Raw genomic sequence first — 11,021 nt, 5'->3', positions numbered from 1 at the left:
CCTATGGGTGCTGGTATTTTGGTTGTTTTGGGTCCTAGACACATCATGGTAAAGTGCTATGCTTGTCTCTTGGCTTATGGAAGGCATTTAGGGCATTTTCTCTGATGTATCATGGTAAAGTAGCAATGCGTAAAACCTTACCAGCTAAAGTAGCAATGTGTAAAACCTTACCAGCTAATGGTAATCCCCAAGACTCAACGAATGAATGAAGCTATGCTATGATCGTACCCGGATAGAGATGATAGTCTTCCTCTGATGTATCCAAGACGACCATGATAGAATCGACAGGCGAAGCATCCAATAGCAGTCTGTTATCGCCTATCGATAGATAGCATGTTGCTTCCAAGCTCAAACCATTTAAAACGGAATTGCTACTTTTTTTCTTGTTATTGATAGAGTGGTATTCTCCGCCCCTATCAAAGAAAGTAGAAGGAGAGTCTTTCTCCAATGAGAATAAAGAAAGTTTTTGGGCAAGACAAGTAAGGAACTCTCCCTTTGACACCAAAGGATAAGAGCGGATTGTTGGCGAAGACTTGGTGAAGAGAATCTATGAGAGAAGGTTCCCGACGAACCGATTACCATTTTATTAATTTTAAAATGAAATTTTTTGGGTTTATATTGTTGAGGCGTTACATTTTTCCTTGGTGCCAAACAAGTTGTACATTAGGCGTATTTAGGTCACCATGAACCATTTTGGGTCTTAGGTTTTGGGCCACTATTGGACCTTAAGTTTTGGGACATTATTGGGCCAAAAGTCCTTTTGGCCGAAAGTATCAAAAACAGAATCTGAATCACAAACAAATATTCGCGCCACTGTGATCGAAATATCTAAATATCTAAATATTAAGGTTATATAGAGGAAGATAACTGACTGATTAGATGAGATATTTGTGGTAGACTTATAAAAATATCTTCAACTACGATACACGTCACATCTTGTCAATTGCTTTTGCATTGCCCCACACCCTAAATATCTTCATGTTTAATCGTTTTTTATTTTGTTATATGATAAAACTGTTACAAATTGTTTACTACTAAATTTTGATATAGATCAAGTACAATTAAGATAACAACAAATCATTATTAATAAGCAAACTAAATTCAAAGCCTGCTATCAAGTACAATTAAGATAACAAAAAATCATTATTAATGAACAAACTGAATTCAAAGCATGCTATCAAAATGATAAAAATATATAATGCTCTTCTTAATAAATAAATACGTTGCAAGTATTGCATTTATTGTTTTATGTTATAAAACGAATGATCGACATGTATGTGAGATGACTTTGGTAATAAAATCGTATGATAAATTAAATATTCTTTTATTTATCTTCTTAGACATCTTTCTAATTATTTTAAATGATGATAAATGTATTAAAAATATCATTAATTTTATTTAAATATGAAATATGTTAATATTTTAATTGGGTAGTAATATAATGATGATAAATATATTAAAAATATATTAAAATATCATTAATTTTATTAAATAGGATACATTTTAACATTTTAAATTGATAGGAAGAGGAAATATAAAAATATATTTAATTTCTCAAATAGTATTATAGTATTATGATATGAGGGTGATGTATAAAGCAACACGTGTCCTGTTTTACGACGCATCAATTTCGGTAAAATGAAGGAAGAAAAAACAAAAAAGTTAATTTATTTATGTATGTCTTCCGGCGGATATTTTAAAAGTGGGATATTTTGATGGGATTTTGAAAGTTGAATAAATATCTATCTCTCACCTTCCATTCCCCATTCTATCTTTTCCTTGCTTGACTAGCCATGGGGATGCCTATAGACGATGAATCAGACGATCTTCAGAGGATCAAGAGGCTCAAAAGCGCAACCGATGACGACGACTACTGCTACGACGACATAGACGATGAGGAGGAGGAGAGCGGTGGTGGATTTTCGTTGAGGTTAGGCGAGTTTTTCAATCCGATGATTCCGACTTCAATTGTGGTTTCGGATGCTATGGAACCAGATTTTCCTATAATCTACGTTAATAAGGTATTCGAATCCACCACCGGTTATCGTGCCGATGAAGTCCTTGGTCGGAACTGGTATATTTCCACTTTCTCATTCCGATTTACTACTTGTTATTCTTTTAGTTCAAAGTTTCCCTTCCGGTTATCAATTAAACGCTCATATGAGAGTGTACGGAAAACATGTGTTCTTCTTGTAGATCTCATAGAAAAGAGGTTTAACGAGCTCTGTGTTTTACATTTACTCATTGAATCTATGCGTCGCTTGGTTTATTTTTGCATTTGTATCAAATTGTTGGATCTGGCTCCCAATTTCAGTTATTTTCCAACTGGAACTTGAGAGTTGGCTACAATTAGGTTGATTGATATCGAATCCAACAGTAGCAGTTCTAGGGAGAAATTTTGCATGATAGTTGAAAAGCATAATTAATAGAGTTAAATGCAATGTATTTTTCACTTTTTTTTTTCTTTTTATTTGTAGTTTGAGAAATGTACTTATTTGGAAATGTTTTGCCTCAGTCGTTTCTTGCAGTACAGAGACCCCCGAGCCCAAAGACGGCACCCATTGGTGGACCCTGTGTGTGTATCAGAGATCAGAAGATGTCTGGAAGAAGGAATCGATTTCCAGGGAGAGCTTCTCAACTTCAGAAAAGACGGAACTCCATTGGTCAACCGGCTAAGACTTGCTCCAATTCATGGTGATGATGGCATAGTCACACACGTGATAGGCATCCAAGTATTCACAGAAGCCAAAATCGATCTAAATTCGATATCCTACCCTGTTTTCAAAGAGACTCACAACAACGACGTCAAATCTCAATCTCAGTCTCACTCTCACTCTCACTCTCAATCTAATCAACAAGTAAGTGATAAATTCCACTCCCCAAACATCGAGCAACAACAACAAATCGAGTGTGGGATTCTTCAACTTTCAGATGAAGTAATGGCTCAAGACATTCTGTCCCGATTGACACCCAGAGATGTTGCTTCAATCGGATCTGTTTGTAGGCGGATCCGCCTGCTTACAAAGAACGAGCATGTTAGAAAAATGGTTTGTCAGAATGCTTGGGGAAGAGAAGTGACAGGTGCATTAGAACATATGACTAATAATAAATTAGGGTGGGGCCGTCTTGCTCGTGAGCTCACCACTCTTGAGGCTGTTTGTTGGAAGAAACTAAGAGTCGGAGGTACAGTCGAGCCTTCACGTTGTAATTTTAGCGCATGTGCAGCTGGAAACCGGCTTGTTTTATTTGGTGGTGAAGGAGTTAACATGGAGCCAATGGACGATACGTTTGTTCTTAATCTTGATGCTGTCAATCCCGAGTGGCGGCAGGTGAGTGTCAAGTCGTCCCCACCAGGGCGATGGGGGCACACGCTTTCCTCACTTAATGGCTCCTGGTTGGTGGTGTTTGGTGGGTGTGGGAAACAAGGATTGTTGAATGATGTGTTTGTTCTTGACTTGGATGCCAAACAACCAACCTGGATACAAGTGTTTGGCACTGGTCCACCCCCGCCAAGATCTTGGCACAGCTCTTGCACCATAGAAGGATCTAAATTAGTTGTTTCAGGTCTGTAGTTAATTTTAATTTTATTTTAAACATGTTGTTAAAGTTGGTTTCTTATTATATCTTTATCTTCAGGCGGGTGCACAGACGCAGGAGTCCTTCTGAACGACACGTTTATCCTTGATCTGACAATGGAAAAACCGATGTGGCGAGAAATCCCGACTTCACCGGTCCCACCCTCTAGACTGGGACACTCGCTGTCTGTTTTTGGAAGAACAAAAATTCTCATGTACGGGGGTCTGGCAAACAGCGGTCACTTAAGGTTAAGATCAAGTGAGGCATATACGATGGATGTAATGGATGAGAAGCCTGAATGGAGGCTTTTGGAGTGCAATGGGTTCACGGGTGTTGGGACCCAGAGTGCTGTGGTCCCACCACCACGGCTTGACCACGTAGCCATGAGTATGCCATGCGGGCGGGTTATAATATTTGGTGGTTCCATTGCTGGGCTGCACTCCCCTTCTCAGGTGTTTTTGTTGGACCCTGCCGAGGAGAAACCATCTTGGAGAATTTTGAATGTGCCTGGTCAACCTCCCAAGTTTGCTTGGGGTCATAGTACTTGTGTTGTTGGGGGTACCAGGGTTCTTGTGTTGGGTGGTCATACCGGTGAAGAGTGGGTGCTTAATGAGTTGCATGAGTTGTGTTTGGCAAGCAGGCAGGATGTGGACCCATGAATATTCCTCTTTCTTAATTATTATCATATAGGATTTTGTTTCCAAGTTTTATAATTACCACAGGTTTTCCGTTGTATGTTTATAAAACTTTGATATGTATATGTATTTGAAGCTGAAAACAGTAACTATCGTAACACAACATATTGTTTTTTAGCAAATCAAGTTCTAGTCTTTTCAACCTTAGTACACAACATAAGATGATGACGTACAAATGAACAAAATTAACTTGTGTGAAAGAAGAGAGTTAGTTGTACAGATTTGTAAACGTGATGAGGCAAGGCGCTTACTTTCTCACTTCCATGAGACTGAATCGATTTCATCTCTTGCTGACTTGTAGAGGTGAAGTCTCTTGGATAAAGTCTCTCTCTTTTCCATGAGCATTGGATCTTCGTCTAACATTCTACCAAGTTGCTCTTTCTGCATTAAAAAATTCATCACCATTTGGTAAATTAAATGGTATGATGCTTATTTTAACCAACTTAACTAACGATCATGGACTTTTTTTCTTTTGATTTGCATTAAAACATTCATCACCATTTGGTAAATTAAATGGTATGATGCTTATTTTACCAACTTAACTAACAATCACGGACTTTTTTTCTTTTGATTATAATATATAGGTTGCCATATGATCCACCTAATACAGTATATTACGGCATTGGAACAAATGTTGGCTAAAACAAGATATCTACCTCTTTTCTACCGATTTGTGTATAGAAGAGATTGAGCAAAGATCTCCTTGCTTCTCGGACTTGACAATAAACAACAGCCTTGGGGATGGTATTCTTGAGAGTGTCACAAACCATTCCAATATAAGCAGACACATTTGATCCTGATCACAATCATTCATTTGAAAAATAACAACACTACAGGTCAAAGTCAAATATATAGATCAAATGGGAAGATGGATGGATAGGGTAGGGTGTTTACCAATCTTTCTGAAGTGATGATCATTGTAACGATCTGCATTTGGGTGGGATGTGGTTGAATGCTTGTTTTTATGGATGTCTCTGGGGTTGTTATCTGATTCAGCATGAATCTTCCGAAAAAATTCGGCAGTCAGATAAGTTGATTCCATTTCCACGAGGCGGCTAACTGTTTTCCGGCTTTCATCACGGAATTTTTCCAGTGCTTCATTTGAAGCAGCTGCTATCTCCGCTTGGAGTGATGGGAACCGCTTCAACTCCTGTGTTCATCACACATCATATTCATATCATCAAGTATTATTCACTTCAGAGAATATAATAATATTTCCTTGCTCTTTGGTTGCAAACAAAAGTGCTTGTGTTTGTGGTTGTGATTATACTGCATTTGGTTGATGTCAACGACACTGGACACAAACTACAATTTTTTGTCCCACCCAAAAAGAATTAGGTATAGAAAAAACAAGTAAAGACAGAAACGCCCTCTTGATCTTTTGCATACGCAAAAGACGACTCCTCAACCTCATCCCATTAGTCATCGTTCAAGCTATATATGAGCTTTTTCTAGATGCAAGCAAGCTAAATTTGGGTGCAGTGGCATAAATAACTTGAACTTGAACAAATTTCAAAATTCAAATATTCCACTCAGGTTATACATGGTAGGTTTTAGGGTTTAGATCGTGTCTGTATACGATTTACTTACCACCGTCTCTGCCATGGATTTCCTCACAAGTTCTTTCAAAATGAAGTGTACCTACATACAGTTAATAAGTTAATTCAATGAGAGGGAAGCAACCCCGAGCTTGTGTTGTGTTGTGTTGTGTAAGAAACAGCAACAGGTATATAAGATGGAAAATGTACATACGGCATCCACAGAAGCTTCAGCTGGTCCCTTGAAGTATCCAAGAGATCCATCTATTAGTCTTCTGTAACCTTGCTCAGGGGCGATCAAGTGGGGTTGATAACCATCAGCCTCTGAAACTACTTTTCTCACATTACTGGTAGACAGGTGGCGCTCTAGAGGAAGCTTTTTCAAAGCAGCTGGTAGTTGACGATCAAACACTCCATATATCCTATCTCCACCTGCTCGCCTGCTCCCAGAATAATAATAATAATCACTTTTGAAATTTGCAGTCGACTAAATTAACAACTACAGAAAATGCCAAGTAAATATCATTCATGCATTACCCTCCATCAAGGTGCTCTTTGAACACGTGGTCAAATGCACGACACATTTCCAAGATAGTATAAAGTTGTGCCTGTCGAGGAAAAACAAAGCAAAAAACAAAAATGAATATTTAGCAAGTATTAAAATAAAAAATAAAAAAAAAATAATATACCCCTCCATCTACTCCGATTGGCCTGCCAATACGGTCCAGCTCTGCATTGATTTCATCAATATTTCTGTTTATCAAAGCAACTATGCTTGGTATCTTCTGCCTGATAACACTCTCTAAATGCTGATTCAGGAAAAAACAGAAACACCACCACAAACTTGTCAAACAGTCAAATCCATATGCAAATAAATATATATATTCTAATAAGACATTAGACATACAGTAAAGCTAAGAAAATATGTATGAATGAAGATTAAAGAGTGAAGACTGACCCTGGACAAAAGCTTTGCAAGATATACTGAACCCATTTTATGTGCCAGGTGTCCATAGTCAGGGCTAGATTCAAAATATTCCTGTTCCTTTCGTCGAGCAGCCATCATGTCAACATTCTTGTTGATATCAGCTTGTGAACGGTTTACAATTCCAACCCATGGATGCTGAAGCTTATAGGATCTTCCCTCAAGAACCTGTCATATTTTTAATCACACCAACACCAACCAAACATTTTTAACTATAACCAATCAAGTATGGTTGTATGTATTATTATGCACATTGGACTAGGATTGAGGCAGATGTCAATGCAATCCTTTGTCTCACCCAAAAAGATGGGATTGGGGCTCTATCCCCTCGTCATTCACATCCTCTAAAATACTTGTTAAGTCCCGTGTGTGTGTGTATATATATATATATATCGAAATACTCGTGAAATGATAATCACATACATCCAAACAGTTGGTTCCCGCATCCATGAGATCAAGTTTGGTTACCACTCCAAATGTTCGGTCACCTACGAAAATCATTAATTTAGTATTCTTAAATCAAGACCGATGTCAATGGGATTTTTTTTTGAAATTCCTTGTCGCACCCAAAAAGGTTGTATAGGTTCTCGATATCTAGTACATACTAAAAAAAAGTGTAAGTGCCCTCTCGATCCTCCTCCTCAAAAGTATCCCTAGAAAGCTTGTTGAGTCTGGTCCAATCGCAACATGCAAGAGTTGATAAGATACCTGAAGGATCAACTTCTCTAGCAAGCTTTATAGCATCGGATGTGGCAATGTCTTGATTAGCAGGAGAAATTGCTAAAATAATGCAATTCGGCTACACCAATAACAAAGCAAATTATTAGATATAAAACGACTGAACTAATGATGCATGAGCCATGTTAACCCACCCTTTTTAATGTAGTCTGTTACTACTAAACTAAGATTCTGTTTTTTTTTCCGATTAGTAAGTGTTGTTTGGATAAATGGTGTTCCAAAAGTATTTTAGACGATGACAACATACTTGGGGAAGTGGAAGAAAAGAGTAAATGAGGGAAACTTTGTAATGAGCTACAACTTAATGGAGAAAGCCTCATTTCCTTGACTTTCTATGTTGTCATTCTTTCTGTTAAGTTCGTTAATTAAAAAAAAGGATATACATAAACATAATACATAAGATCTAGAGCTGATGTCATGTATCATGATGCGGGACGTTTAACCTGACTCTCTGATACACGGTCTCAATTGTGAAGTAGGTTTTAGTCCAAGCTACACTACACTCATTTGTTAATTACTGATTTTAGTGCTAACTTTTGTGTGTAAAAAAAAACATCATACCGCTTGTGTGAAAATCAAAATTTTCATATTATACAACACAAATTTTAGCAACAACTAGCAGCCAAGGTAATCCGACCTTGTCAACATAAGAACGGACCATCATTTCAATATCTTCAACAATGGAATCTGGTTGTCCCTCTGCAAATATAGTCCATTACTTTTTTAAGACATGTTATACTGTGTTTGGAATGAATGAGTAGGGACAATATTTGAACCAAAAAATGTGGGACAGGGACATCGTGCTCTTATCATCCCTACAAATATTGTCCAATTCCATTCCATGAGGCTGGAAAAAATGATGTTATACATAAATACTAGTAAATGCTCACCTACAGCAACTTTTGTTAACCCAGGAAGGTCTATAAGAGTCAGGTTCACAACTGTAAAAGCAAAAAACTCAAAACTTAATGTTGATGTATCTAAACTAACCATCGAAAGGAAACATTGAAATGTGACCATGTACATTTATAAATATTATAAGTCATGGTTCATGGATACCACAAAGGAAATTGGAATTCAGAACACAGTAACATACATACGCTCAAGAATTAGTACTCCCTCATGTGACTTCAAACTTTTTAGGTTAAACAAAACTTTATGCATCTTCTCAAGGTTATCTTCAGTCTAGGCCTATGGTTATATAGGGTAAAAAATGCAAAAGTTAGCAACATACACGTACTTTCATTTATTGTTTTTAATTATATTTCACGACATATGTATATTGAAAAATCTACCCAATTGTAACAAAAACCGTCCAAATACTCTGCTATAATTGGGTTGATATTTAAAAGTATAATGTAAATTAGGAAATTTTATGAAGTTCAACGCGGTAATTTGGTAGATTTTTCCCAACTACAAAAAAAATCGAAAGTACAATGTTATCATTTGGTATATTGCTTTAATAAGAAAAAGATGACAAGTAGAATGTTGTAGTATAAAGAAATGAAAGTAGGATGCTAAAGTACACAAATAAATGGAAGTATGTCGCTCTTTCTTGCATTTAACCATGTTGTATATGATTAGTGGAACCGGAAATATAATTTTACATGGTCTCTACACCTAAAAGGATATTGATGCATTCATTCTAAATAAGGGATCTTCTGTTTATAGTAATGAGATGCTATATATGGAAGGGAATGTAATACTACTAAATTTACTCCTAAGAACTATTTAGCCTTCCCATGTTGGCTACCTTTATTCAATAATAACCAACTACCAGAAAAAATAAAAGTTAGGGTACCATTTGGAGAGTAAATGCTAAGGTGAATTGGACGGTTAGATATCGTCTTTGATTTCCCAGTAAGACGCTCTGTTTCATCTTCAATCTCCTTACGCACAATAGCTACTCAAGGAAAACCAAAGAATTAGTGTTATAATATATGACATTATAGGCAATACATATGAATCTGAGTAACTGTTTACATGACAGAAGGAATAAGAATGATTTTCATAGGGAAACCAGTGCTAATTTGTACAACCAAAATAATATCATGACAAAATTTAAAGAAATAATATGTCGTTAATGAAGATAACCAAACAGTTCAAATTAAAGAAACGTGTGGCATCATACTACTTATCAAATGGAGCTTAGTATTTCTTGGAATAATAATATTTGATCATGAATGCTAGTGGTGACATCATATCCGAGTTGAAGTCACTGTAGTAGCTAACTATAATTTCATAAAGACTACACACTCATATCTATTGTATGTGTAGCATTTCTACAGTTTAAGGGACCAAGACTCTATGTTGGCCTTGCTAAATAAAGCCCATCACTTCATCTTTTTTGTGTATTTCTTTTTCCTTCGTAAAACTCATGCTAAGTCACCAATATTGATCAAAGAAACTCGAGAAAAAGATAAGAATCAATCATTTCTAATTAACATACCAAAATCAGTGAACTTTTTCCTTGGAGCATGAAGAAATTCTGCATACTCAGTTCCCCTCTCTATTTTATGTAGCTGCAATACCAATGGCCTCCTTGTAACAATACCTTATAGTTCGAGAACAAGAAAACATCCACAAAAGAAGAATGAAATGAGTCAGGCCACCTTGTAACAATACCTTATAGTTCAAGAAAACATCCACAAAACAAGACATGAATTTCCTTTTTAGCTTTAACATTTCTGATGAAAAAATATGCATTTCAAAAGATTAATTCTTCCATAATCTTTCAATATACTTGAAAAACATTGCCAAATAGTCCTCCTTTATACCATTGAGGGAGAAACATGATAATCCTTGTTAGCTAATTCTCTTTCTCCCCCGGTAAGTCTTTTTGTTTTGAAAGAACTACCGTGTTATCATTAACAATATGATACCAGATCCACGAGGTAGGAAATCTCTGCCAACAATGCTTTCCAACACTGATGATTTTCCAGAACTCTGATTATTTTTTTTTTACCAAAACAAAAATGGAAATGGCAATGTTAGGTTGATAAAGCAAAAACAAAAAGATGTGATTTCCAGAAGGAAGAATATAGGCTGACCTGACCACCAACGGCGGCGACAGTAGGAAGAGCTTCCCAAAGAGACATGTCTTCACCTCCATGATCTCCTAACACGGTACAAGCCATCTGTATCCTGTTAACGAGCCCAATCAAGCTCTCCATCGTCGCCATTATTCCCGATTAGGATCTGATTTTCCACAATTAATTATCTGCTACAACAATGTGGGTTGATTTTCAGGAAATTTGATTAAATGAAGAATGAATTTGTGATTCAGGGTTTCGCTTTAGATTCATATTTGGGCGAGAAAAAGAGATTTGAACCAAAAAAATGGTTGAGTGGGACGAAGGTTGTTAAAAAGTAATTATCTAGTGTGCACACCCACATTTTAATGTGTAGATTTAAGGGTGTATATAGCACCAGAGGTATTTTTTTTTTCAAGTCGGGTCAAAATGCATTCAAATAAAAGTAACAAAGTTA

The 11,021-nt window shown here is 36.5% G+C and overlaps 2 protein-coding genes across 5 annotated transcripts; one reads left to right on the top strand and one right to left on the bottom strand.

Moving 5' to 3' along the window:
- The first annotated feature begins 1,712 nt into the window (after positions 1–1,712).
- On the top strand, positions 1,713–4,360 carry FKF1 (flavin-binding, kelch repeat, f box 1). The gene is made up of 3 exons (XM_078986028.1): positions 1,713–2,074; positions 2,516–3,564; positions 3,637–4,360. Exons 1-3 carry the CDS (start codon positions 1,794–1,796, stop codon positions 4,233–4,235), a joined length of 1,929 nt encoding a protein of 642 aa, XP_078842154.1. The 5' UTR covers positions 1,713–1,793; the 3' UTR covers positions 4,236–4,360.
- A 1-nt stretch (position 4,361) lies between these two features.
- DL1C (DYNAMIN-like 1C) lies at positions 4,362–10,912 on the bottom strand. 4 transcript variants are annotated; one of them, XM_078986029.1, is made up of 16 exons: positions 10,583–10,912; positions 10,415–10,478; positions 9,982–10,086; positions 9,334–9,435; positions 8,423–8,473; positions 8,170–8,231; positions 7,503–7,593; positions 7,218–7,282; positions 6,768–6,962; positions 6,499–6,618; positions 6,347–6,417; positions 6,024–6,249; positions 5,862–5,912; positions 5,166–5,421; positions 4,928–5,067; positions 4,362–4,652 (listed from the first exon to the last, which is right to left on the bottom strand). In XM_078986029.1, exons 1-16 carry the CDS (start codon positions 10,712–10,714, stop codon positions 4,527–4,529), a joined length of 1,857 nt encoding a protein of 618 aa, XP_078842155.1. In that variant the 5' UTR covers positions 10,715–10,912; the 3' UTR covers positions 4,362–4,526. The 4 variants fall into 4 exon arrangements, with proteins under 4 accessions (XP_078842155.1, XP_078842157.1, XP_078842156.1 ...); XM_078986031.1 differs by lacking the exons at positions 8,170–8,231; positions 8,423–8,473 and having other exon boundaries at positions 9,982–10,219; positions 10,310–10,478; positions 10,583–10,666; XM_078986030.1 differs by lacking the exons at positions 8,170–8,231; positions 8,423–8,473 and having other exon boundaries at positions 10,310–10,478; positions 10,583–10,666.
- Between the last annotated feature and the right edge of the window lie 109 nt (positions 10,913–11,021).

Source organism: Lactuca saligna, chromosome 3, assembly GCF_052625555.1.
Source record: "Lactuca saligna cultivar CGN05327 chromosome 3, ASM5262555v1, whole genome shotgun sequence".
Taxonomy (NCBI): domain Eukaryota; kingdom Viridiplantae; phylum Streptophyta; class Magnoliopsida; order Asterales; family Asteraceae; genus Lactuca; species Lactuca saligna.
Note: the sequence above shows the minus strand (reverse complement) of the source record. Positions and strands in the feature narration are given on the sequence as shown.